The following is a 26,573-nucleotide window of genomic DNA, read 5'->3' on the forward strand; positions in this document are numbered from 1 at the left end:
CACAAAAAAGAGGAAACGAGCCATGAAGGATGACATTGGTAAAATCCTGCTTTTACCAATTGTTAACTCATGCCGTGAGATCCAAAGGGAAAGCGGTATTCAAAGCTCCAAGAGGAAATGCCCAAAGATTGTTCATGTGTATAATGAAGGATTGGCTGCATGGTTGGCATCTGCAAAAACTGCAGCTACCCATTTAAATGGTTTGGTAATGGTCCAGGGGTGAGAGCAGAGGGGATTTCTGATATCTCCTGACAGCCTTAATAACCTGAACTTGAGGCTTGGGGATTTAAATTCCAAGCTTACATCTACAATGGACTCGGGGCTGGTGGATGACGTGGTGGTGGATGGTGCACTCAACTCAAATGCTAGAATCCCACGATTGCATGTGCTGTACTGCTTGTAGACAGGCGACTTACCCAACCTGTATTTACCAAGGATGAAGCCGCTTGAACAGGAAATTAAAACAAAATCATCAAGCAGAAACAGCCTACGCAGTCAATACGGTTCAATAATATCTTTTATTTGCAAACGTGGGGATGGGACCATAAACATAGTGCAATCACAGAGCCCAGTGCATCACAGTAGATGTTGCTCCACCTTCTGTGGTCCCGAGCAGTACATGACGCAGTCCCCGTGGCCAGTGCGCGATGTAGAATTACTGGAGACTGTAGACGCGTGGAGGTAGTACCGTGCCTTCTGATACAGAGGAGGCACACAGCCCCTGTTTACACCTACTGGAACATTACACTGGTGTCTGTGGAGTTCACTGCCAGCCACCTGGCTGCCCTTCGAGGACTCCACAAGAGGTAACTGCCGCGTCACCAGCAGAACCCATGATGGCACAGTTAGGGGCACAACGTGAAGCAGAAACAACAGGCGGTGTCTACCATGCGGGAACCTTCAATGTGGGCATTGCTCCACTCTTGGTGACAGAGCGTAGGATGAGATAGGGAGAAGCTGGCTGGGATGTTGCACAATCTTTGGAAGAGCACTAGTGCAAGGATTCCTCACACTGAGAATTGGCACTCTGGAAAATCGCAATCAAATGGCATATCAACTTTTCTGTGAAAACGGAGCACAAGGCACCTGCTGCTCCAACCCCGCTGTCTGCGTATCCTGCGCTGTGCTTCATGCAGGTGTCTGATGGGACCAAGGTGCCTTCTAAAATGCCTGCTCCCTGGCAACATACTGACTAGCCAATCAGCAGGGTGCATTCCCAAAGCTAAGCTGCCTCGCCACAGCTCTGCTCCAACAGCGGGCAGAAGGATCTGCTTTTTGGAATCATGCCACCATCTGAAATATTGGTTTAACACTTGCTACCCTTACGTGTTTTGCTTGCAAGTTGCAGCCCGTGTGGACTTCATTGCAATCCCTGTGATGGAGCCAACCGTACTATTGGTCTATTAAAGGCAAGTCTACATTTAGACTTTGCTACTTTTAGTACTAGGCTGCTTAGGCCTGTTACCAGTCAAGGTGTATTAAAATACTACAGCCTGGTGTTTTCAATTGTACGCAAAAAAGCAAACATGGCAGATCATGGGGGTAACTGGCTGTGTGATGACTCATGGTGTGATGTCATTCCGGTCAAAGGGGGTGTGATGTCACCTCGTCTACCCCTATGATCTGGGAGACCTGACTGTTTTCGCTCTCTACCAGTCGAATCACTCTGATGCCTGATACCCGAGAGAGATTAATTTATACTTGAGAACCTCAGAGCTACATTTTAAAACAATCTCCAGGCCCTGCACAGGGGAACAAAGAAAAGCCATTCATTTCACATGGGAATGGGAATAGATGTAGTGGGTAAGATACAATTATAAACTGTCCCTCCAGGTGGACCATGTCCAAAAGGCCTTAACCCAATGCCTACCCATTGCCATCTGGGTTACAACGTCTTCGAAGTAAAGGCTGTGATATTGTGAATTAGTACCTGGCGAGGGACAATGAGCTTGTAACAAGCGAGCTCATTTGCCCTTGCCAAGTCGTTACCAGCCTGACAAAGCCTTTCCCCATGGCGCATTCAATGTTCGAATGCCCGCCATTGAAAAGGAGAAGGGACTACATGTAGTCCCTTCTCCCCGTTCCATGGCGGCCATCTTCTTTGTTTACTTTTTTAACTCTTTTGAATGGCTGCCATGGAAAGGGAGAACGGACTATGTATCCCGTTCCATGGAGGCCATCTTTTTTTTTCTTTTCTCTTTTTAGTTGCTAAACGCCGGAGTGTCTGACAACTGAAAAGAGAAGCTATTAGTAACCTGGTCTAATGGGCCAGCGTACTAATAGCAATATGCTCCTCGCCGGGCGGGCCATTACCGCTTCCAGTAATGTCCCAGAGCCTGCGTTAAGGCCCTTGCTTCACTTGGGTCTGTAACTATGTCCCCAGGGCATTACCAGAAGCGGTAATGGCCCCCCAGCTCGGGGCTTATTGCTTAAATTTACTGTGTAATATAAAATAAATAAAATTAAATAAATAATCAGCCAGTGATATCTCATAATATATGAAATGTTCTTTGATGCTGCTCATATGGCATAGGTGGCAACGTTTTGGGCTTGTTCTGCGCATAAAATAGTTTCATTAACAGATCTGTAGTGAAAGTTTCACCAGCGCAGCAAGTGGCACCACGTGAGGAACGATATATTGCCATCGCAAGTGAGGCTTTAGTAAATGGGTATGTAAACGATATAACATGGTATTAGTGATGACAACCAATGTCATAGATAGTGGTAGTGATGGCCCCATCTGCATAGTCAAATAGGACATCTCTCATGCTGGGAATTAGGTACAGCAACTGGAGGTATTAAAGCATAGGAAATGACAAACATGCACACAAGGGGAAACCTAAACCCATCCAATGTCTGAATGAAACAGTGCGGATGGCAGCAAACAGCAGATTTCCAAGTGCATACAGGTCTCTGGGAAGCCCAAAGACTGCTGCTAACTAGAGTTGCGATTTCAGGATGAGACACACTGGCTTCAGGTGCCAGCGATGACACATTCGCTATTTATACATTTGCCCACTGATGCTCTGAAGAGAATACAAGCCAGGAAATATCTTAAAATGCTTCTCAGGGGCCGAAGGAGTGAAACCAGATAACAAACAAATAGAAAATACTATAATATAATAACATACAAAATATACAAAAGTGGACTGTATCCTGGACGTAGTCTGCTTTAGATGAATCTGTGTTTCAAGACCATAGTGTGCCTGAGGAGCACCTTCTGTAGTTCTGGAGGCCCCTGCTGGCGTGCTTTACTGAGTGCCATCCGGAGGACCATGAAGCAGTGCTCCCTTCTGGCTGAGTTGACTTTACGTGTCCTGGGTGGTGGTGCCCTCACATCTGCGATCAGGGCCTTTCCTGGGTCGGTGTGTTAAAGCAGTTCGGGGGCAAGGACCTCTTGATGTCCTCCAGGTTCTCGATGTCCACGAGTATCTGCTCAATGCTGCCTTCCAAGGAGAGGATGCGGCGTCGCTGCAAGCCAGCTGCTTCCTCCATCTCGGCCATGCGGGATCTCAGGCGGCCGTGGACCTGCATGCGCGCTGTACTGAGACTCTCATTCAGCAATCGCACGCCCTCTTCATTCACCACCACGGGTCGATCTGTTGGAAAGAGCAGAAAGGTTCATGAAAAGCTGTAGAGAATCCAGGGATGGAGAGATGTGCTGCTGGCCTCCATGGAGCGAGGAGGGCAAGCTCTACCATTGAGGCATTGAGGCACAGTGATCTAAGCTGACCATACTAGAGGCAAGGGAATATCAGTAGGCATGGCTTTCTAAGGTTACTTCAGGCAGCTGGCGCCTTACGTGTCACACAATCCCAGTCCTCCAGTAAGAATCATGACCTGCTAGACAGGTCCAAGTAAATGAATGCGGATCTATTCAGCAGTGTGGAAGATGGGGGTATAATAGAGAATGGGGGACGAGAAAGTGTAGCAGAGCTCAAGTCAAGGGTGCACACTGTCCACCCACTGTTTTCAGAGGGTGGACACAGTCCCACTCGATATTTTAGAGGTTGTGTGTAAAATGAGAAGATTTGATTGTGTTCTTTGAATGTATGCCAACCAGGGGATTCAAACAGCAGTCGTGAGATTTGCAGGCCTCACACTTCACCACTGCACCATATAACCTGATGGTATTGATTCTTGGAGTTTAAAACATACACACCTTTTAACATAGTCAAACACTATTACAAGAAAATGTCCTCTCTGCGTTTTTGGTGGATGTTGATTTTATGAACGGCAAATACTATTCATCCTGTGCAATTTGTAAGCTTATGGAAAGCCAATTGAATGGAATTTACATCTTTTATTTCCATGAATTACTGGGTGCCAGGAAGTAGGGGTCACAGTGCGATATGTGTTTCACAGTGAGAGCCTAAAAACATACTCCTTTTTGAATGGATATTACTATTTTATTTGCAACGTCAGAGAAAGTCAGTTAAACTCTCCCACACCGTAACCTTATCTGGAGCCCCTGCGCCCCTTATCCCCCAAATACACAATCCCGGGGAACTGATAAATAGGAAGGCACTGCTTCTTCAGGTGGGTGAGAACAAGCCAGTATGGGCAGAGCTCTTAGGGGTCCCTTGGCGGGACCTGTACCGCAGGTTAGTAACCCCCATACCTTTATATCGTACGACGTTGTTACACCGCCAGCATATTTTTCAATGACTTTTTTTCTGAAAAAGTGTCAACATAAAAACTCATCGAAAAATATAGCTGGGAAGGGTAACGGGATATAAGGGGTAGGTGTTGATAAGGAGTAAACATAGGAGAGAGAGGGTTGGGGGGTCCAAATATAATTTTTAAAAAGTCAATGAGTTTTTTCGAGAATACACATTCGGCGAAAAACTCATTGAACAAATAACTGGTGATGTGACAACATATCCCGCATGGCCCCGACGGATGAACAGAGGCTTAGAAGGGCATCGAAAGGAAGGACACAATGCTGAAGGTGTGATGGCCAACATCGCAGTGAAGCCAGGCCATCTACCTGTACCGCACACAGCAGGGGGTCGTTTTATAATGTATGCTCATTGCATGCGAGGGACACCCAGCCCTTGCGTTTGTGTGGTGCTGATCTGCCTGCATGCAATTTTCAACACTCAGAAATCTGAATCATGAAGAGAAAATGAAGGCAACATTGGCATTGCTCTGGAGTTTTACTCTCCGCTTTGTGAGAAATAAAATGGCGAGATAACATGAGATTTTTGCGAAGGCGTAAAAGCCAAAGATTCCTATGGAATACGCCTCGGTTTAGCACCTGCTAAGACCAGGCCGAGTCCATAGGAATCCTCCATAGAGTGGCGGCTGCAAATTTATAAAGGATTCCCATGGACTCGGCCTGGTCTTCAGCCGCTTAACCAAGGCCTATTCCATAGGAAGCTTTGGCTTTATGTCTGCATGAAAATCTCATCCAGCCTTAAAGCCGGGTGCCCATCCAAGGCGGAGAAGGAACGCAGAGTGAAGATGCCAACCACACTTTGCTGCCCTTCTACGTATGTGGCAGCACAAAAATGAGCTGGGCAGAAAATGCAAGCGTAAAAGTACATATCATTGAGCTCTAAATTAAGTGTCATTAACACTGTCCTCTTGATATGTAGTGAATTTGTTCGAGCGAACAGAAAGGGAGGCTGTGGTGATGGGGCAGGCCACTCTTCCAAGAGGGGGGCAGGAGGGGGGGGGGTGTATCTTAATACAGGTTTACAGTATTTAGCAAATACACCTATCACTGGATCTGATACTGGACACCCCGACTGCTTGTGCCCTAATAAAAACCAGAAACTGGGATAGAGTAGCTAACTTAGGGAAGCTTTAGCAGAAAAAACAAGGTATGAGAATCCAGCTCACAGAGGTTTCACTTAAAAAAAAAACCTTCACCTATTTGACCAGACTGTGTGCTGGCAATTTAAGGAGATGCATGGTTTATTTGCGTTTTAACCTACTTCCCAACTATGAATACGATGGGGGCTGGACTAAAATACCATATGAAGAGTGGCTTGGCCGTTTGCGCAGGTGCTCTGTAGAAACCAGCCGCCATCTTGTAACCTCTTGCCCCAATCTGAAGTCATGTTATCTAGTGGGCTATGAGGGGTCTGTTAAAAGAGTGCAACCCCGCGTTACCAGTCAGTTTTGGAGCGCAATCTATGGCGCAGAATCTTTGGTCATATCCGCGTCTAGCGACTATGTATGGAGGGATGCACTTGCGCTACTTGATCGGGTAATTTATTTAAAGGCGCTATTATTGACATTATTGACATCTGAGTCCTGGATATTTGTTAAGATTTGCTTGGTGGGAATTAGGCTACATTATATTTGGTGCTGGTCTTCGGGAACATTTCTATTTTGTGGAATTTAATTGGAAACTAACTGGGAAATGTTTTTATTGATTCTATATGAAATTGCTCTAATGGTGAATTGTATGTAATGTGTTTTATAATCTTATATTTTATGATGATTTATGATCTTTAATCATGTTTGATAATGGTTTTAACTTGTTTTAACTGTGCTTTGGATTGTTTAGTATTAACCAAATGAACAATAAATAATAATTAAAAAAATAAAGTATTTAGCACATGATCATTTTTTATGTGAACCGCTTTGTATACATTGGCTGGACACGCATGTTTTTTTATTCTACTTAAAACATAATTTTAAGGCAGTGTACTGATGTTGAGAGATATTGGCACACTACTGAAGTCAGGTCACGCCTCCCTTCAGCAACCACCCATCACTCCATCACTCTGATCCCTTCAGCAGCCACCCATCACACTGATATCAGCACACTACTGAAGACAGGTCACCCTTCACTTCAGCAACCACCCATCACACTGATATAAGCACTCAACTGAAGGCAGGTTACCCCACCCTTCAGCAACCACCCATCACTCTGATATAAGCACACTACTGAAGGCAGGTCACCCTTCACTTCAGCAACCACCCATCACACTGATATAAGCACTCAACTGAAGGCAGGTTACCCCACCCTTCAGCAACCACCCATCACTCTGATATAAGCACACTACTGAAACAGGTCACTCCTCCCTTCAGCAACCACCCACCACTCTGATATAAGCACACTATTGAAAGCAGGTCACTCCTCCCTTCAGCAACCACCCACCACTCTGATATAAGCACACCGCTGCAAGCAGGTCACGCCTCCATTCAGCAACCACCCATCACTCCATCACTCCATCACTCTGATCCCTTCAGCAACCACCCATCACTCTGACATAAGCACACTACTGAAGGCAGGTCACTCTTCCCTTCAGCAACCACCCATCACTCTGATATAAGCACACTACTGAAAGGAGGTCACTCCCCCCTTCAGCACCCACCCATCACTCTGATATAAGCACACTACTGAAGACAGGTCACCCCTCCCGTCAGCAACCAACCATCACACTGATATAAGCACACTACTGAAGGCAGGTCACCCCCTCCCTTCAGCAACCACCCATCACTCTGATATAAGCACACTACTGAAGGCAGGTCACCCCTCCCTTCAGCAACCACCCATCACTCTGCCGCACTAGTTTGCCCCGTTTGCCACATGACGCTCACCCATCAGCCTCAGGATGCCATCCAGGATGCCAAGAGTGTCCTCCACCGCGGCGTTGGCATTGCGGGAGTGGAGTTCAGCATTTTGTGCCGTCTGCATGGTCTGTAGGACAAGAATAAAAAGGAGTCAGGCTGGTGGTGTGAGCAAGGGCTAGTGAAAGGAGGTGAACATATGCGGGGCAATGCGTGATGGAACAGTGTGTGGGTTAGAGAAGGGCGGGGCACACCTGCTATAGAACTTACTGCCTGCACAACTGTGGCGTCGCCTTCAGCCCCCCGGGCTTTACTCTCCAGCTCTCCTTCCACTTCTCCGCCCTGCTTCCGCAGAGCAGCGATTCCCCGCTCCAGAGCCAGCACTCGGTCTGCAGTGCCGTTGACATCCATGTTCAGTTGCTGAAGTCCCTACAAGAGAGGAGTTGAGTCCGTCACGAACAGAGCATTCCAAACAGTTCATCATACAAGCAACGCAACCACTACAAAGGAGGCACAGCCCAAGAATGGGTGGTCAAAGTAAGGCTGCATCGGGCGCATCCTCGCTAGTCACATGGGTGGCTCAGTTGGGAAGTCCCCAAATCAGGGATACCAACGACGCATTGCCTTATGGCAACCAGGAAAGAGCCAACAGTTGGAAATATCAATAAGTAATGGAAACGGACTCCTCCAAAGACAAGGAGACTACCTGGGTCAAGGAAGCCCTACAGCAGACAAAGGGCCTACAAGAATCAATGAGACTCCTCCTCGGTCAAGGACAGGCTACAGCAGACAATGGGCCTGCAAGAATCAATGAGACTCCTCCTCGGTCAAGGACAGGCTACAGCAGACAACGGGCCTGCAAGAATCAATGAGACTCCTCCTGGATCAAGGACAGGCTACAGCAGACATGGAGCCTGCAAGAATCAATGAGACTCCTCCTGGATCAAGGACAGGCTACAGCAGACATGGAGCCTGCAAGAATCAATGAGACTCCTCCTCGGTCAAAGACAGGCTACAGCAGACAACAGGCCTGCAAGAATCAATGAGACCCCTCCTGGATCAAGGACAGGCTACAGCAGACAACGGGCCTGCAAGAATCAATGAGACTCCTCCTGGATCAAGGACAGGCTACAGCAGACATGGAGCCTGCAAGAATCAATGAGACTCCTCCTCGGTCAAGGACAGGCTACAGCAGACAACAGGCCTGCAAGAATCAATGAGACCCCTCCTGGATCAAGGACAGGCTACAGCACACATGGAGCCTGCAAGAATCAATGAGACTCCTCCTCGGTCAAGAACAGGCTACAGCAGACAACGGGCCTGCAAGAATCAATGAGACTCCTCCTCGGTCAAGACAAGGCTACAGCAGACAACGGGCCTGCAAGAATCAATGAGACTCCTCCTGGATCAAGGACAGGCTACAGCAGACATGGAGCCTGCAAGAATCAATGAGACTCCTCCTCGGTCAAGAACAGGCTATAGCAGACAACGGGCCTGCAAGAATCAATGAGACTCCTCCTCGGTCAAGGACAGGCTACAGCAGACAACAGGCCTGCAAGAATCAATGAGACTCCTCCTGGATCAAGGACAGGCTACAGCAGACATGGAGCCTGCAAGAACAAATTAGACTCCAGCTCGGTCAAGGGCAGGCTACAGCCACCAAGTAGACACTGCTATATAGAAGGAGAGTCACTACAATCAGAAAGACTCTGCCATAGTCACAGTGGCTATGTAGTATTCCGGGAAACTCTTCTGCACTCAAGAAGGCTATACTAGAGAAGGGAGGCTGTTCTGTAGCCATGCGGGCTATTCAGCTGCCAGCCAGCAGGAACCTCCATAGACATGTACACTCCTCCACACAATGCCAAAGGCAGCAAGAGCCACCATAGTCCACAGCCCAGAGTGAATTACAGAGATCGAAATATTCATGATAGGAATATTCCATCACAGGTTTTTCCATCGACGGAGAAATCATTGAATATTACTTTATGTGGGGTTTGGGGTGTTAAGGTAATGAAACAGCTGGAGGGGCATTGGCTGGGGGGTGGCTGTGGGGTTCTCCCCTGCATACATTTGCAGTAAAATGTCCTACAAAAATAAAATCAATGAATTCTCCCTCGATGAAAATATCTCGAGTATATTCCACGGTCGGCATGGCCTTATGGGTGCCGTTAGTAAATGAGTTCCCCTGCAGTGTCTCTGCTCCCACCTATGGAAAGGGACTGTAGCTGGAAAATCTCTGCAGGGGAAGCCAACAATAACACAAAAAAAGGTGAATTCCCCTGTGACCATAATTTAAGGGTATCTTCAGAGATAAGGAAACACTGAATGAGCATAAAGAATTGATGCTTTAGTGGTTGGGCCATGGTTCACTGGCTGAGGCAGTGAAGCAGTGGTGGGACCAGGGGGAGGGAGGATAGGGGGCACCCCCCTCCCAGCTCCCTCCTGCAACCCAGTGTGCCCCCCCAGCCTCCCGCTGACACCCTAGTATCCAACCCCCTGGCACCTAAACCTCCCTCCGCTACTGGCGGTGGCCACAACCTAATGCACATGCGGGAAAATACCAAAGGATGTGTGGGCTTCGTGTAACCTTCCTTGTGTGGGCCAAGGCCCATGGACAGAATGACAATGTAAAATGGGGCTACTTCTCATGCGCTTGCACACAAAGACGGGTATCCATCAATCTGGCCTGCCCTACATTCCTCACCAGTCCAATGCCAGCACTGAGGCCCTGAGCCTGGCTCGCGACTCCGCTGGCCGTCGAAGCATCCGTTGAGGCACTGCCCAGGGCCGCCTCTGCTCGTGCCGTCGTCCCAGTGGCTTGATCCACACGCTGCTTGATCACAGGGAGCCGTCGCATAGCATCCTCGGCTTCGGCCCTACTGCCGTCCACCTTAAGGTCAAATCCTAAGAGATTGAAAAACGAGAATGAGTGAGTACAATGTGGGGACTCAGTGAGTGAAATCCAATTCTGTTGTAAACTGGTTTTTAGGTCTATGTAAAGGAAACTGGGACTTAGGAAAGATTGAATGATATTGGGTCTTAAGACTGAATAGTTGAGTCTGGATGTTAAGATTTACAAGCTCATCGCGTAGAGGCTGAGGATGCTAGAATAAACTGGTCGACCATTGTGCATCCGTGCAGCTAGGCTCTATAAGCCAAGCGTGGGTTCATTGTTTTGGGTGCCGTTCATTGCACCCATTCATTGAGCTAAATAAGATCTCCATTGCACACGCGGGAGATCTGTGATGGCTTCTGTGAGTTCAAACATGGGAAAAGTGGGCAATGTCTGCGGAAACCTAGACAGTGATCATGATCGTGCTCGAAACACTGATCCCCATTCACCAGATCTATCAGATTGAGGATTCCCCTCCCAGCCCGGAAACCCCGGGTGGGAGCTCCTCCTCTGATACCCCCCTGCATTTTGTGCTGAATCCTTTCGGTCACTCACCAGAAAGCAGCGGATTCTGGGGCGAGGACAAGAAGCCATTTCCCTGGCCCTTATCCTGCAACTATGTTGCTCAGAGACGGGGCCTAGTTGAAGATCTGCCCCTGGTTGTGCTAACATCACGCATGGAATCAAAGCACCTACAGGAAATGATAGCAGTCATGCTGAATACGGGAATGCAGGATGATCCAGCGTGCAATGGAATCTGTTAGGTGTGTGCCACGGCATGTTGTGCCAGCAAAGACCAGGCACGACCCCACACTTTACATCCGAGAGGGTCAGGTGAAGGAGATAGGAGGGCAGTTTTTTTATATACATTATTGCTGTTTGCATGCTCTGGTCATGGCACATTCGGTTTTAATATGGGCAATGACCACATGTGTAGCGCATACGGAAGTACAGCGTGCAGGCTGTAAATATGCGAATTGTGGCTGCGGTCAGTGTAGGCGGGTGAGCTGGTTACTGGGGTCAGTCCGCATTTAGTATAATGAGGGTGCATGGGCCTCGGTCAGAGGTCTTCGGAACCCTGTGCTCAATCAGTTCCTGTGTTCAGAGGCTAGCTCTTCCTGGAGTAATAAGAGCTCTCGGTGACAACAAGCCAAAGAGTCCACATGTCCAGTTTCCTCAAGAGCTTGCGCCACATACATATCATTGAGCTCTAAATTAAGGGTCATTAACAGTGTCCTCTAGATATGTAGTGAATTTCTTCCCGCGGAATCAACCTCAAACAAAACCTCCATTCACTCTCTCCACCAATACATCCATCCATCTCTACGCAACACCAACCCTTGGAACCAGTTAGACCTGCCTTGGACTCTGAAGATCAGACTTTTAGTCATACTCCAATGCACAGCAGCTTGGGCTGTGGGGGGCCTCTGTATCTTGTTATTGACCAGTCAGTGACTGAATCTGAGGCACAGCTCGACCCTGCAGAGTACTGTCTGTTTCATTAAAGGCCGCATTTTATAATTCGACTTTTTAAAACATATTTTTATTTTATACTAACTCTGACCCACCTGGACCCTGAATGTTGTGTGTTCTGACACCTCTTATGATGTTTTGTCTTGTCTGTTTTTTTGTGTGCACTGAAGCCTGAGGGCGAGTGGCGCATTATACAAAATTAAATAAATAAATAAGTAATCTGTTGTTTTTGCTGAATACAATTAAATTCAAAACTTCTTACATGGAGATAGAACTGTATCTGAAGTTCAGATAAGTGTGAAAATGCAGCAAAGCAGCAGCACTTAATGAGTCTCCTAAAGTGCAAGATAGGGTCTTCAAGTGCTAGAAGAACTGGCGAGGAAAGGTTTGCCTGCATGAGATCTTTGCTGCCACCTTGTGGGCATGTATATAAAAAGAAGGAGAAGAGCGAGGGGAGGCGCAACAGATTGATGGAGTAAGGTGTGGGTTTCAGAAAGGAGGGACGGGTCAGGGGGACAGAGCCTAGGGGGACATGTCCACCTACCTCGGAGGTTCTTCAGGATCTCCTCCACTTCGTAGAAGGTGGCGTTGCCAGTGCTCAAGGCTTCCTGGGCGCGGGCTTTGGCAGCATTTGCACGCGCCAGCAGCTGGCCTGCCTTCTGTGAGGAAACATAGACAAGAGAGGGAGTTTAGAGAAGGCCTTGTTAGAAGAACATATTGCAGCAGTTCCAGCGTAGGGCTGCCGGACCAACCCCACCGTGCCAGCTGCCGCCACCCTCCGGTTCAACAGACATGAGGGTGATGTACTTGGCGGCGCCCCCCAAGTTGTTCTTATTCTGGCGCAACCCACATAATTCCCTTGTGGGATCAGGGCATTCTGGTTATTAATCAAAATGTTGACAACCTCAAATAATTTGCATCAATACTTGGGCCTTACAATACACCTTGCAAACAGAAACAGAAGCTGTTCATTGCCCGTTGCTAACCAGGCCTGCTACACGTGTCTGTACCTACTGCTATGACACATTGGTCCTCAATACGAGTGTGGCGGTCTGGAAACAAGGGCTCCCGTAAGCTTACCGGCACCCTTGTTTCCCGACCGCCACACTTGGGGCCTCTTAACGAGTGTAGCAGTCTCGAAACAAGGGTGCCTGTAAGCTTATCGACACACTTTTTTGTTTCCGTGGTCTGACCCTGGCAGTCAGATATGTCACAGAAGCTTCCGAGTCCCCATTCGCGCGGACTCCATGGGAATGGAGACTTACAAAATATGCCACCTGACTTCCCGCTCCGCCAGGACTTGTATTGTACCGGTGGCACCGGGAAGTCAGGCGGCGGATTCGGTTTTACGGGGTTGGCAGTAACTACCAGCGGGTTACCACCAACCTCGTGATGAGGCTCAGTCACAGAATGCAGGATTCATGTTTATACTATGTTTGCGTGGGTCCGTTTGCATGTGATGAGAAGTGTGATCATGTAGGAAATGTTCCTAGTTTACAAAAGTGGAAAGAGAAGACTAAAAACCCCATGCGCCACGTGTATCCACAGAGCAAGTTGCGCATCGGCGGTAGCATGAAGCCTTTCCTCCACTGCCCCCTCTGCTCTGCCCCCAGTCGAAAGACACCAACGATTACTGGTGACAGAGCAGACCAGGATCCATTGTCATTCCAGGCTTCTCTTCGTTTACTGTCTGTCATCATGGATGCCGAATGGTTCCAAATGATTCTGACACAGCGGCAACTTGCCAGTGGCCACCAACTTCATTCCAAGAAGCCCACGGCACTAGAGGCCCTTTGACATCGGTTCGAGTCCAGAGTATGCTGAGTGCTCAGCAGGGGGCCTCCCTCCAGAGTGAGGGGCTGGAGTGTGGTGTAATGCTGACCGCAGTGGCATAACACAAACAAAATGACGGTGGCCCCCTGCAGCAGCCTCTGGTATTGCCCACACCCATATACATACACAGGGCCAGATTCTCAAAAAGCAGCGCAAATGGATGGAGCGCGGAGAATGCGCTCGTTTCATGTGCGCTGCTTTCAGAAATGCTCAGGTGACCGTACTCACACAGGTGACCTGAGCATGGCAGGAGGGGCTGGACTGGTGCGAAAGGACGTGCTGTCCAGTCCCCATGCATGCACACGACAGCCTCCCAGCAACCAGTGGGTTGCTGGGAGCGCGTTTCACCACGACAGTCCGTTCGAGAGACCGTTTTGGTGAAATGCCAGGGGGAAAAAAAGCATTTCCATCCCTGTTTGGAGGATACAAATTCAAGTGTGACAGCCGCGCAAAATCAGGATAGGGTCAGAAATTATCCTGTCATGATTCGCACCTCCCTCTGCGCCTGTTTCAAAAGCCGCAGGGGCATGGCTCGTTTCATGGCATTTAAAAGCGCATCCCATGTGAATTCGGGAAGGATTTTTGCCCTGAAATGCCCACTTATTTACACAAAGGGGGAACAAAAGGCATCTGAATGAGCGCAGTCCACCGGGTTTTGACCTCCCTGGGCCAAGCTGAATTGTGTGTACCCACCGCCCCCTGCACCGGCGGGTCTGCATGGGTGTCAGTCCTTTCTGCCCATGGCAGATCTATTTTCATGGTATACTTTGCATGTGTCCTCTTACCATTCTCCCACTCTCTCCTCTCTGAAGGAGTTGCTTGGCTTCCGCCTCCCCTGATGCCAGGTTGCCCTGTAGGGTTCTGTATTCTGCGATGCTTCGATCCAGCGCACCAGTAACCGAGGTTGCTTCTTGCCTAGCACGAGAGGCCTGCAACTGGAAGGACAATACCAAGAAGACAATAGTTACTTCAAGCAGCCTGCAGGCAGGAAATGGTAACCACGCGTATTGCCCCGCCCAATTCTCAACAAGGCACCCAATGTTCCTGGCGCCCGCCTCAAAGCCGGTTCCGGGCGTTTCCTGCCACAGGGCAAAGCCACTCACACTGAGCCGAGTCCCGCCATCCCCTGCTGCAATTCCCAGTCCTGCCATCTCCTGCCCAAGGGTCGAGTGAGTTAGAGCTAGAGCGACAGATAGGTTTCAAATAAATCATAGCCACAGGCTTTGCTCTGGCCATCATGCAAAAACCCTTTTTTTTTAATAACCTGCAATGTCAATACAGAAGGGAAAAAACAGATGTAGATCATGCTTGGGCCTAGCCCAAAAGAGGCAGAGCAGCCCGAACTGCAAGGTCACCTACCATCTGCACAAGACCACAAGCCACGCCAGACTAGTGCAGACGCCTCCCGCTCCCCGCTTTTGTTCAGGCTCATCTCATGCCCTAGTTCTGGTTCATTTTGCCTCTAGGCTCTGTTTACTGCTGCTCTAGTTCAATATCCTGCCATCGTCTGCTCTAGTTCTGGGTCATCTTGTCTTTAGCCTCTGTTTACTGCAGCTCTAGTTCAAGATTCTGCCATCTCGTGCTTTAGTTCTGGGCCATCTTGTCTCCAGCCTCTTTAAACTGCTGCTCTAGTTCAAGATCCTGCCATCTCCTCCTCTAGTTCTGGTACATCTGTTCTGGTTCATCTTGTCTCTAGCCTCTGTTTACTGCAGCTCTAGTTCAAGATCCTGCCAGCTCCTGCTCTAGTTCTGGTTCGTCTATTCTGGTTAATCTTGCCTCTAGCCTCTGTTTACTACTGTTCTAGTTCAAGGTCTCACAATCTGCTGCTGTAGTTCTGTGTCATCTTGTCTCTAGCCTCTGTTTACTGCAGATCTAGTTCAAGAACCTGCCATCTCCTGCTCTAGTTCTTGGTCATCTTGTCTTTAGCCTCTGTTTACTGCAGCTCTAGTTGAAGATCCTGCCATCTCCTGCTCTAATTATGGGTCATCTTGTCTTTAGCCTCTGTTTACTGCAGCTCTAGTTCAAGATCCTGCTATCTCCTGCACTAGTTCTGGTTCATCTGTTCTTGTTCATCTTGTCTCTAGGCTCTGTTTACTACAGCTCTAGTTCAAGATTGTGCCCTCTCCTGCTCTAGTTCTGGGTCATGTTGTCTTTAACCTCTGTTTACTGCAGTTCTACTTCAAGATCTGCCATCTCCTGCTCTAATTCTGGATCATCTTGGCTTTAGCCTCTGTTTACTGCAGCTCTAGTTCAAGATCCTGCCAACTCCTGCTCTCGTTCTAGATCATCTTGTCTTTAGCCTCTGTTTACTGCAGCTCTTGTTCAAGACCCTGCTATCCCCCGCACCAGTTCTGGTTCATCTGTTCTGGTTCATCTTGTCTCTAGGCTCTGTTTACTGCTGCTCTAGTTCAAGGCCCTACCATCTCCTGCTCTAGTCGCTCAGCCATCTCCCGCTCTATCTCAAATTCCTTCAGTCTCTCTCCCTAGTTCAGGCTCCTTCCAGATTTTACTTTAACCCCTTCAGTGCCAGGCTATTTAGGACTCTGTCTTATTCTAGCGATCAGCTGCCCCAGCTCAGGTTCCTGCCATTTACTTCCCATGTTCAATACCCCCCCCCACGCCCCTGATGCCTGACTAATTTCAAGTCAATGTAAAACTATCCCAGCATGACAAGGTCATCCGTGAGGTAGTGTAGAGCTGTACGAAGAAGGTGGTATAGAACTGTGTCAGTGAGGTGGGGAGACTCTGCCTCCAAGAGGAGGGAAAGTAAATGCGAACGAGGTAGATAAGGGCTATGACCAAGAAGCAAAGTTGTGTCTCTTGGGTATAGCCAGACTATGTCAGTGAGGTAAAGCAGAGCTGTGTCAGAGAGGTAGACCAGTGTGAACCAGGCAGAGCTGTGTCAGTGAGGTAAAGCGGAGCTGTGTCAGCGAGGTAGACCGCTGTGAACCAGGCAGAGCTGTGTCAGTGAAGGAACGCTTTGTCAGAGAGGTACACCAGTGTAAAGGAGGTGGAACTGTGTCAGTGAAGGAACGCTGTGTCAGAGAGGTACACCAGTGTAAAAGAGGTGGAACTGTGTCAGTAAAGGAAAGCTGTACCAAACAGGTAGACCAGTGTAAACGAGGTGGAACTGTGTCAGTGAAGGAAAGCTGTGTCAGAGAGGTAGACCAGTGTGAAAGAGGTGGAACTGTGTCAGTGAAGGAAAGCTATACCAGAGAGGTAGACCAGTGTAAACGAGGTGGAACTGTGTCAGTGAAGGAAAGCTGTGTCAGAGAGGTACGACAGTGTAAAGGAGGTGGAACTGTGTCAGTGAAGGAAAGCTGTGTCAGAGAGGTAGACCAGTGTGAACGAGGTGGAACTGTGTCAGTGAAGGAAGGTTGTGTCAGAGAGGTACACCAGTGTGAACGAGGTGGAACTGCGTCAGGGAAGGAATGTTGTGTCAGAGAGGTAGACCAGTGTGAACGAGGTGGAACTGCGTCAGTGAAGGAAAGCTGTATCAGAGAGGTAGACCAGTGTGAACGAGGTGGAACTGCGTCAGTGAAGGAAAGCTGTGTCAGAGAGGTAGACCAGTGTGAACGAGGTGGAACTGCGTCAGTGAAGGAACGCTGTGTGAGAGAGGTAGACCAGTGTAAACGAGGTGGAACTGCGTCAGTGAAGGAACGGTGTGTGAGAGAGGTAGACCATTGTAAACGAGGTGGAACTGCGTCAGTGAAGGAACGGTGTGTGAGAGAGGTAGACCAGTGTAAACGAGGTGGAACTGCGTCAGTGAAGGAACGGTGTGTGATGGAGGTAGACCAGTGTAAACGAGGTGGAACTGCGTCAGTGAAGGAACGCTGTGTCAGAGAGGTAGACCAGTGTGAACGAGGTGGAACTGCGTCAGTGAAGGAAGGTTGTGTCAGAGAGGTACACCAGTGTGAACGAGGTGGAACTGCGTCAGTGAAGGAACGTTGTGTCAGAGAGGTGGACCAGTGTGAACGAGGTGGAACTGCGTCAGTGAAGGAACGCTGTGTCAGAGAGGTACACCAGTGTGAACGAGGTTAAACTGTGTGTCAGAGAGGTAGACCAGTGTGAACGAGGTGGAACTGCGTCAGTGAAGGAAAGCTGTGTCATAGAGGTAGACCAGTGTGAACGAGGTGGAACTGCGTCAGTGAAGGAACGCTGTGTCATAGAGGTAGACCAGTGTGAACGAGGTTAAACTGCGTCAGTGAAGGAAAGCTGTGTCAGAGAGGTAGACCAGTGTAAATGAGGTGGAACTGCGTCAGTGAAGGAACGCTGTGTCAGAGAGGTAGACCAGTGTGAACGAGGTGGAACTGCGTCAGTGAAGGAGCGGTGTGTGAGAGAGGTAGACCAGTGTAAACGAGGTGGAACTGCATCAGTGAAGGAAAGCTGTGTCAGAGAGGTACACCAGTGTGAACGAGGTTAAACTGCGTCAGTGAAGGAACGCTGTGTCAGAGAGGTAGACCAGTGTGAACGAGGTGGAACTGCGTCAGTGAAGGAACGCTGTGTCAGAGAGGTAGACCAGTGTAAACGAGGTGGAACTGCGTCAGTGAAGGAACGCTGTGTCAGAGAGGTAGACCAGTGTGAACGAGTGTCAGTGAGGTAAAGCGGGGGAGCTGTATCAGAAATGCACAGCTGTGACGGCAAGGTTGAAGTGTGTCCGTGTGTGGCTGAGGTAAAGCGACGCCAGCAGGGTCCTCACCTGCAGGGCAGCGGCGCTGATGTCTGGCAGCTCAGTGAAGGCGTTGGACACCTGGAGACTGCTCCGATATTCCCGCTCTGCTGCGGCAGCGGAGCTCAGACCGTCCGCCTCGAGCTCCCCAGCTGCAGCCTTCATGGCATCCAATCTGCGAAGAGGACAGGAGATGCAAAGATGGGAGGTTTTTCGTTTTGTCAGGCATACTTACAGGTGTGGTACCCCCATACAATACACTTATGACAACTAACGGGGGGCAGGGGGAATTGAGAATAATATAAAAGACAATACAAGGATTGTTTACAGACATCCTAAATGCAGACTCCCAAATTGACTTGGATTTTGATATAGGTTCTCATTCTTAAATGAATGCCAGCCTATATGTATTTAGTGGGCATATCAGACTCTAATGCGGTGGTCTCTGGGCGGCCTTCACCCCCAGGATGCACTGGCAGAGTGGGGGCATTCTGAAGGACTGACTGTTCTATGTCTTCAGGAGCATATTGCATGAAGAGCCGGGTCTTGAGGCCATTTCTGAAGGAGCAGTGGTGCAGGCCGCCTCTCACCCCTGCTGGAAAGTCATGAGAAATGAAGGGTGTGTAATAAGAAAAGGATCTGCGTGATCACTGCACATTTTTTACTGTGCATAACGAAAATGTGGATTTTTAAACATTATTTTTTATTGCATTTCGCTGCATATATATGAGGAGGAGACCCCCCCAGATACCCCTCATGCCTCCTCCATATTTATTATTAACTTTAGCCCCCACACATATATATATGCAGCAAAATGGGACTGTCAAAATTCGACGTTTTGGTATGCGCAGTGATGGCATGATACCACTGCAGATTGCCTGGTCTGATTGGCAGAGGGTGGCTGCTTGGTCTCCCGTTGAGGCGCACAGAGCCAGATTCTACCACAATGATGAGGAGAGGCATAGCCGTGGATAGGCTTTTATGCCAACGCGAACATTTGGTACCTGGCAAAGACAGCCACGGTTCGTGGAGACCGCATGAAGACCTCCGAAGACGGCAGAGTTCAGAGGGCAGCTTCGTGTGCATGTGGGGCCGCCATCTATGGCCACTCCCCTTGCCTTTCTCGTGGGGCTGGTGTGTTACCATGTTTCTGTCCAAAGGTGGTCATAGTCCATTTAGTATGTTTGGAGGAGTCTCTGGAGCCAAAATCTTAACCCAAACTCAGGGTCCTACCTGGAATGACTTAGCAATCTTCTGGACTTACATTTTCTCCACAGGTTACAGAATGTTTTTTAAAAACATTGAAGATCACGCGTTTCTAGGGGGGGCTGAGGGAGCTATAGCCCCAGGTCTTTTGGTTGTAGCCCCGGATAGAAGCCTAGGGATTACAACCAAAATGCTACCTATCCCTGAGTCCCGCCAGTCCCAACATTAGCTTAGCCCATGATCTTTTCCAGACCTAGCAACACCCCTGACGGTGAGGATCGCTCCAATGCACCAGACGGCAAGGAAGCAGGTGGGGGTTCAAGAAACTAATTTGAGAGGTACTGTTACATGGCTGAACATGTCACATGCATCCCCTGTCCGTGTCCAGGCAACTGTGACCTTGGAACACATTGGGGCGCATCCACAACAGAGCGGTCCACATCTTGTTGAACACTGCGCGGGTTACGGGCTCATGGGGCTCAAAGTGTTCGTCTCTAGAGGCTTGCAAGATAACCATTCTAAAAACTGAGATTGGACCTGTCTCCCCCTACGGTGCACGGAATGTCCGGAATGGATGGCTGCCTCCTCTCCTAATATCATTCGATGAGCACATGCACAGGTGAGAGTGTAGACGCGTGCCGGGCAATCACAATGCAAGCTTGTGCGCCTGCATCGTTTGTGAACATGGTTTCGTCAAAGCAACATCAACCATAGGCCTCCCTCGCCCTTGCAATGACTTGAACCTAACCTGCTATAGTTTCAAGAGTGTTTGACTGGGCACCCGCTTCGCTCATTTTTATACCTAAGTAACCTGTGGATTAATGTATGCACGTCTTTAACGTACACAGTGCAAACCTAACTGGGAAGCAACAGAGCGCTGTACATAGGGGGCACAGCTAGGGGCCCCAGCTAGGCTGCTGGGGGAGTCGAGGTTGCCGGGAGGGTTGGAGCAGTAGGAGATGGGCGAGCATCAGAAAGTGAGCAGCAGGGTTGAGTGGAGCCATCAGTGATTGGCAAGATCCTCTTTGAGGAGTAGGTCTTATGGTCTTTTCTGAAGTGTAGGGTGGAGGGGGTAGCTTGCTCCAGAGGCAGGCTGCATAGCAGGTAAATGTCTGCTTCCTGTTTCCCGCTGGCAGTTATTAATTGCCTTTCTGGTGATGCTGTGGCTTCGGTTGGTGCGCCGGCCCTCCGGGTTGCTGAGTTTTTCAGCCAGGCAGTGTGGTGTTTTGGTTGTGACTGCTTTGGAGGTGATGCAGACTGTCTTTCTCCTCCTAATCTGAGAGTGCAAATACAGCACCTGTTTCTGAGGTGGTGCTGTCGCCTCTGCGGTTACTTAGGGGTGCAGGTGCAAGACTAGATCCGAATTAAAACAGATGAGAAATATCGGATTTTTTGCCTTTGCACGAGGCTTGCTGCTCACCTTTTCTTCTCCAATACATTGAAGGGACCATGCAAGTGGTGTGACTATTACTGGTCATTGCAATCGAGAAGGCAGGTGAGCCCGTGTGCCAAGAGAAGGGTAGGGCTACCAGTCAGTGCATCGGCGGAAAAATGCCACCCCCTCCTGGCCCACAATGGGAGATTGGTAGCCATTTCAGAGCTCTCCCGTCATATAACTGCCTCGAAACCGAGTACCATTGATTTTGTGCATCAGAAATGTTTCACAAATGTATAGAAAAATTATAAACATCATCCATACACATCATACAAAGGCATATAACTATATATACAATTTAAAAAAGTGTTTTTGTACATGCTACTGAAAACGAAATGCCTGGTAAGCATTTCTGTAACACGCCTGTCTGTGTATCCTTGTACATTCTGAGAAAAGAGCTGGTTCTGGCTTTTTTAAGTGCCATGGGCGAGTATGCTCGTCCAATTTGCGTAGACTTGCATAATAGCCTGCCACTCAAGTTAAAGCTTGTGGCTGTCAGATGACCGATGTCTGGGGAGTACTTGGAGTGAGCCAGGCAGAGACAGTGTTGTTGGCAAGATGGCATGGCCTCTGAGGCGACCTACCTTTTTGTCAGTCCCTGGACGGAGACCCCCAGGCCTGAGCCCCCTGCAGTCAGGGCTGTGCGCAGCAAATCCAGGGCAGTAGCCGAGTCTCCCTGGGCCTCCTGAGCGGCCCGCTCCACTGCAGCAGCCTCCTGTGTGTGCCTAGTGACAGGAGACAAAAGCACATTTGTTCAAGGATTGACAGGGGCAGAGCAGCCTTTGTTGCAGGCCGGACTCTCTAGATGGGTGGCACGGCTTAGAAAGGGACTTGTCCCGGATCAGCAGAGCACGGCAGGCAATGCGAAAATGACCGTCGTAGTTTGAGAAATGCAGGGACGGTGGTAGTGGGAGAGGGGTATGGAAAGACATGTAATAAGAACATGCTTTGGGAGATGGCATTTAGTGAGAGATAGTGACAGAGAGCCAGTGGGCGTGTCTCAGTGAGGGAAGGGCGGGGATCATGGGAGGGACAGCAGGGTAGTGTGAAGGCTGATGCAAGATAGACAGGGGAAGAGACAAAATGGGGGCGAGGCAATGCGGATTGAAATGAATGGAGGGTCCAGTGAAATATGGACAGTGACAGAAGTTTAGTGGCATGGAAAAACGACAACTATACTCACCGGTTTGCTAGTTCCAGAGCTTCCTGGGCCAGTGCTGAAGAGCCGGATGATGGAATATTCTAATAAACGAGAGACAGAGAAACCGGTAGAGTCGTGAGAGCAGCGCCATGACAGATGGTGATTAGACGCATGGTTACATGGTAGCACTACTGTTTTGTGATGATGATGTGCTGTGTGTGCGTGTGCAGATGGTTAGCAGTCAGATGATGGAGCTACTATTTACTGATGTGTGTGTGTGTGGGTGCAGATGGTTATCAGTCAGATGGTGGAGCTACTGTTTTGTGATGTGTGTGTGTGTGTGTGCAGATGGTTAGCAGTCAGATGGTGGAGCTACTGTTTTGTGATGTGTATCTGTGCGTGTGCAGATGGTTATCAGTCAGATGATGGAGCTAGTGTTTTGTTATGTGTGTGTGTGTGCAGATGGTTATCAGTCAGATGATGGAGCTGTTTTGTGATGTGTGTGTGTACAGATGGTTATCAGTTAGATGATGGAGCTATTGTTTTGTGATGTGTGCAGATGCTTTTCAGTCAGATGATGGAGCTACTGTTTTGTGATGTGGGTGTGTGTGTATGTATGGTTATCAGTCAGATGATGGAGATACTGTTTTGTGAAGTGTGTGTGTGTGTGTGTGCAGATGGTTATCAGTCAGATGATGGAGCTACTGTTTTGTGATGTGTGTGTGTGTGTGTGCGCAGATGGTTTTCAGTCAGATGATGGAGCTACTGTTTTGTGATGTGTGTGTGTGTGTGTGTGTGTGTGTGCAGATGTTTATCAGTCAGATGGAGCTACTGTTTTGTGAGGTGTGTGTGTGTGCAGATGGTTATCAATCAGATGATGGAGCTACTGTTTTGTGATGTGTGTGTGTCGTTACGCACACGTGCGTGCGTGCAGATGGTTATTAGTCAGATGATGGGAGATAGGGTTTTGTGATGTGTGTGTGTGTGCGCAAATGGTTAGTCAGATGATGGAGATACTGTTTTGTGATGTGTGTGTGTATAGATGGTTGTCAGTGAGATTATGGAGCTACAGTTTTGTGATAAGTCTTTGTGTGGGCGCAGGTGGTTTTCAGTCGGATGATGGAGCTACTGTTTTGTGAGGTGTGTGTGTGTGTGTGTGCAGATGGTTATTAGTCATATGATGGAGATACTGTTTTGTGATGTTGTGTGTGTGTGTGTGTGTGTGTGTGTGTGCAGATAGTTATCCGTCAAATGGTGGAGCTACTGTTTTGTGATGTGTGGTGTATAGATGGTTGGCAGTGAGATGATGAAGCTACTGTTTTTTGGTGCGTGCCGATGGTTCGCTGTCTTGTATTTGGTGTTCTCCATAGTACTGGTCTTTTTAACTGTGCTTGTTAATCTTTTTTATTATCATTTTTAATAGGGAGACCTACCACACACCCCATTGTATTGCCCCTTACTGCTTTCATTACTCATTTACCAATGCGTTTTTCTGTTTTTTGGACGAGCTTTTGTGCTTTGTAGTTAACAATGATGAAAGAACACAGTATGAAGACCACCAATGATGTGACACCACCCAGAGGGAGCTGCTGGTCTCTTATTGGTTCAGAGGCATTGCTAAGTCTATTGTTGCTTACTTTCTTTGCATCTTTGGTAGCATTCTCAGGGTGCTTCTGTGAGCAAGGGTGCCTGAAGGAGGAGAAGGCAGGAGTCAGGGGGGCTCTCGTCCTCTGGTATGTCTTAGTAGAGCAAATCACCTTCATTGTAAGGGGCGTGCATACATTTTGTAGAGGGGCGGGAGGCAGTTCCAAATTGAGCTTTGGATGTGCAGGGTGGTACAAGTATCAGAACTTGCAGGAAGCCATCAATGATGGGATCTCAACCTCAGGTCACTGATTGGCTGGTAGCAGAGGAACACACTGGTGATGTAGTCAAGCACGAGATTATGGATCACTCCATATGGAAGGCATATCCTGAAATCAATGCAATATTTTATTGGCAACTAGTGGCGGAACTGGAGCACTGCAGAGATGTTTTCAGGTTGTTCTAGGATTATTACACAGGAGGCAGGTTACAGGACTAAATGAAAATAAGATGCAGAGATGGAACAACGCATTAGCTTTCAAAGTCCCACAGACTTATTCGTCAGATGGTTGTTCTGGGAAAATATAAGGTGGGCCACAGAACAACGGAACCCTTTGCACTTTGAAGAGGATTTTCGTTGCAAGGCAAACATAGATTCCATTAGAGTAACCGAGGTGAGAGCTGCGAATGCTGGGCCCAGCGATTTTATGGCGTGTGCAGTGGGACATTATTCAGGTGTTTAGAGATATAGGGCCTCATTACGAGTATAGTGGTAAGTGGTCAAATTGGTGGTAACAATTTTACCTACGCCAAATGATGAGAACGGGCCTGGAGTGGAGGATTTGCCTCCAGGAAAGACCTGAAGGTAAATTCTGTCACTCACTTTTGAAAAATTGGCAGGAATTACTGCAACAGTAATTACGCCAAAAATGCCCCATTGAGTCCAATGGACTAAAAAATAATGGGTAATTACACTGCCACTTGTAATCCGGTGGTAATTCTGCAAGACCAAGTGGCGATAACGGTAATTCAGTTAAGCGGTATTCCGGTGTATTTACTGCATGGCTTTGTAGTGTGTGCAGTTTAGAAGGTATTCCTTAGGTGAATGGTGTGGTTTGGCGGCATTTGAAATTGAATGTTAGTTGCAAGGAGCTTGATTGGTGTCAAAAGTTCATTTTTAAAAGGTGGGACTATCAATTTCTGGTGTGTGCAGCAGGCTTGCCACTGAGATGGCAACTGCCATTTTGTGGTTTACGGGCTATTATCTGCTGTTCCAAACATGAGGCTTACCATTTCTTTTAAGGTGACTTTGGACCCTTCCAGTTCGAGGCGGGCTTTCTCGATGAGGCGCCGGGTCTCCTGCATCTGGCCTTGATATTGTCCTGCCAGAGTCTGCATCCCATCGGCTTTCCCCTGCACCTGCGCCATCTTTTGTTGGGTGCCGGCCTGCTCCGCCTTCACCTTGGACATACGGCTTTGAAGAGATCTGTCAGAAGCTGAAAATAGGCAAGAAAGGAGAGAGTGAGGAGACAAGAAGGGAAATAGAGGCAAAAAACAGGAGGGGAAGCCAAAGAATAAAAATGACAAGAAGAAAAGAAGAGGAGTGTAAAAGTAAAGAAAATTAGTAGGGAAAGGGGAAGCGGGGGAGAAAACGTGGCATGAAATGCGGATATGGAAGGAAAACTGCGCATAAAGATGAAAGAAGGTGGAAAGACATGTGAAACACAAAGAGGAAAGGGGAGGAACATGGGAGAAGAGGCGAGAGAGAAAAAACAAAAGGGGAAATAGTGTCAAAGCAAAGAGGTAAAGTGATATGAAGAAAGATAAAATAAGGAAAATAAAGGCTACATCAACAGAGAGAAAGGGAAGTGACTTAAAGAGAAGAAACAAAAAACCTTAAAAAAGTGGTTAAGAGTTAACTGTGGAGGAGAAAAGTGACAGGAATAAAGGAAATAGGAAGCCAGGAACAAAGACAGCAAAGGAGAACATAGGAAGGGATAGATGAGGAGGACAATCAATAAGAAAGGAGAAAAAGAAAAATGAGGAAATGCAAAGCGATGACTGTGAAGTGACGACAAGAAAGGCAAATAAAAGCTATAGACTGTGAGCAGACTAGACTATAGGAAAACTACAAAGCAATGGGAAAGAAGATGATAAAAGAACAGAGGGAAATTAAGGTCAGGAAGAGATAAAAAGGCAGGCGCTGGGTTTAGCGAAGGTACATGAATACTGGCCCCTGTGAATCGGGCTGTGGGGTGCCCAACAAGGTGCAGGGATAACAGGTGTGCCCTACAGAAGATCTAGGAGTCCCGCTCTGTGGAAAGGTAATGTGTGCCAAACTGAGTCAGAGATTAACTCACTCGTGGAGAGACTCATGATCAGGGGTCAAAGGAGTTCCCTGGCAAAAAGAGAAAGATTCATAGGGCCTGATTCACAGAGCATTTTCCTATGGGATTGCGCCATTATAAACTTCTTCTGTGAATCAGGCCCATAGTCTCTTCGGGAGTTGTCATCTGCTTAAGACCCCCACACATTACCTTTCAGGGGCTCGTTAGGATGACCCCTCATGGCACTGTTTCCTTCCTGGCCATCATTAGGGAGCTCCCTACGTGGCATTGCCTTCGTTGAGGGGCTTTCCAGGAACTAGCATTAGTGGCACTGTTAGCCTTTAGAGTATCACTAAGTACCACCCCCTTCCTGGCACACTTACCCATCACGCTCTTGTATTGGGAACTCATCAGTGAGTGCATTTGATAGCACCTACTAGGGAGCCTACTAAATGGCGCTGTTACTCTTCAGTGTTTCA

General features: G+C 48.4%; 1 protein-coding gene across 1 annotated transcript in view; it reads right to left on the reverse strand.

Annotated features, from left to right (window-relative positions):
- Window positions 1-499: 499 nt before the first annotated feature.
- The window catches only part of LAMC2 (laminin subunit gamma 2), an 85,966-nt gene continuing 59,892 nt past the window's right edge, over window positions 500-26,573 (reverse strand). The window contains exons 14-23 of the mRNA XM_069641407.1: window positions 25,058-25,263; window positions 22,226-22,284; window positions 21,627-21,767; window positions 18,432-18,576; window positions 14,518-14,667; window positions 12,444-12,558; window positions 10,238-10,437; window positions 7,801-7,959; window positions 7,561-7,660; window positions 500-3,599 (exon numbers count right to left, since the gene is read on the reverse strand). Coding sequence (XP_069497508.1) covers window positions 3,346-3,599; window positions 7,561-7,660; window positions 7,801-7,959; window positions 10,238-10,437; window positions 12,444-12,558; window positions 14,518-14,667; window positions 18,432-18,576; window positions 21,627-21,767; window positions 22,226-22,284; window positions 25,058-25,263 — 1,529 coding nt within the window. The 3' untranslated portion in view covers window positions 500-3,345. The remainder of the gene's footprint in view (window positions 3,600-7,560; window positions 7,661-7,800; window positions 7,960-10,237; window positions 10,438-12,443; window positions 12,559-14,517; window positions 14,668-18,431; window positions 18,577-21,626; window positions 21,768-22,225; window positions 22,285-25,057; window positions 25,264-26,573) is intronic.

The sequence above is a fragment of the Ambystoma mexicanum genome, chromosome 1q (genome assembly GCF_040938575.1).
Source record: "Ambystoma mexicanum isolate Mex_15411 chromosome 1q, UKY_AmexF1_1, whole genome shotgun sequence".
NCBI lineage: Eukaryota > Metazoa > Chordata > Amphibia > Caudata > Ambystomatidae > Ambystoma > Ambystoma mexicanum.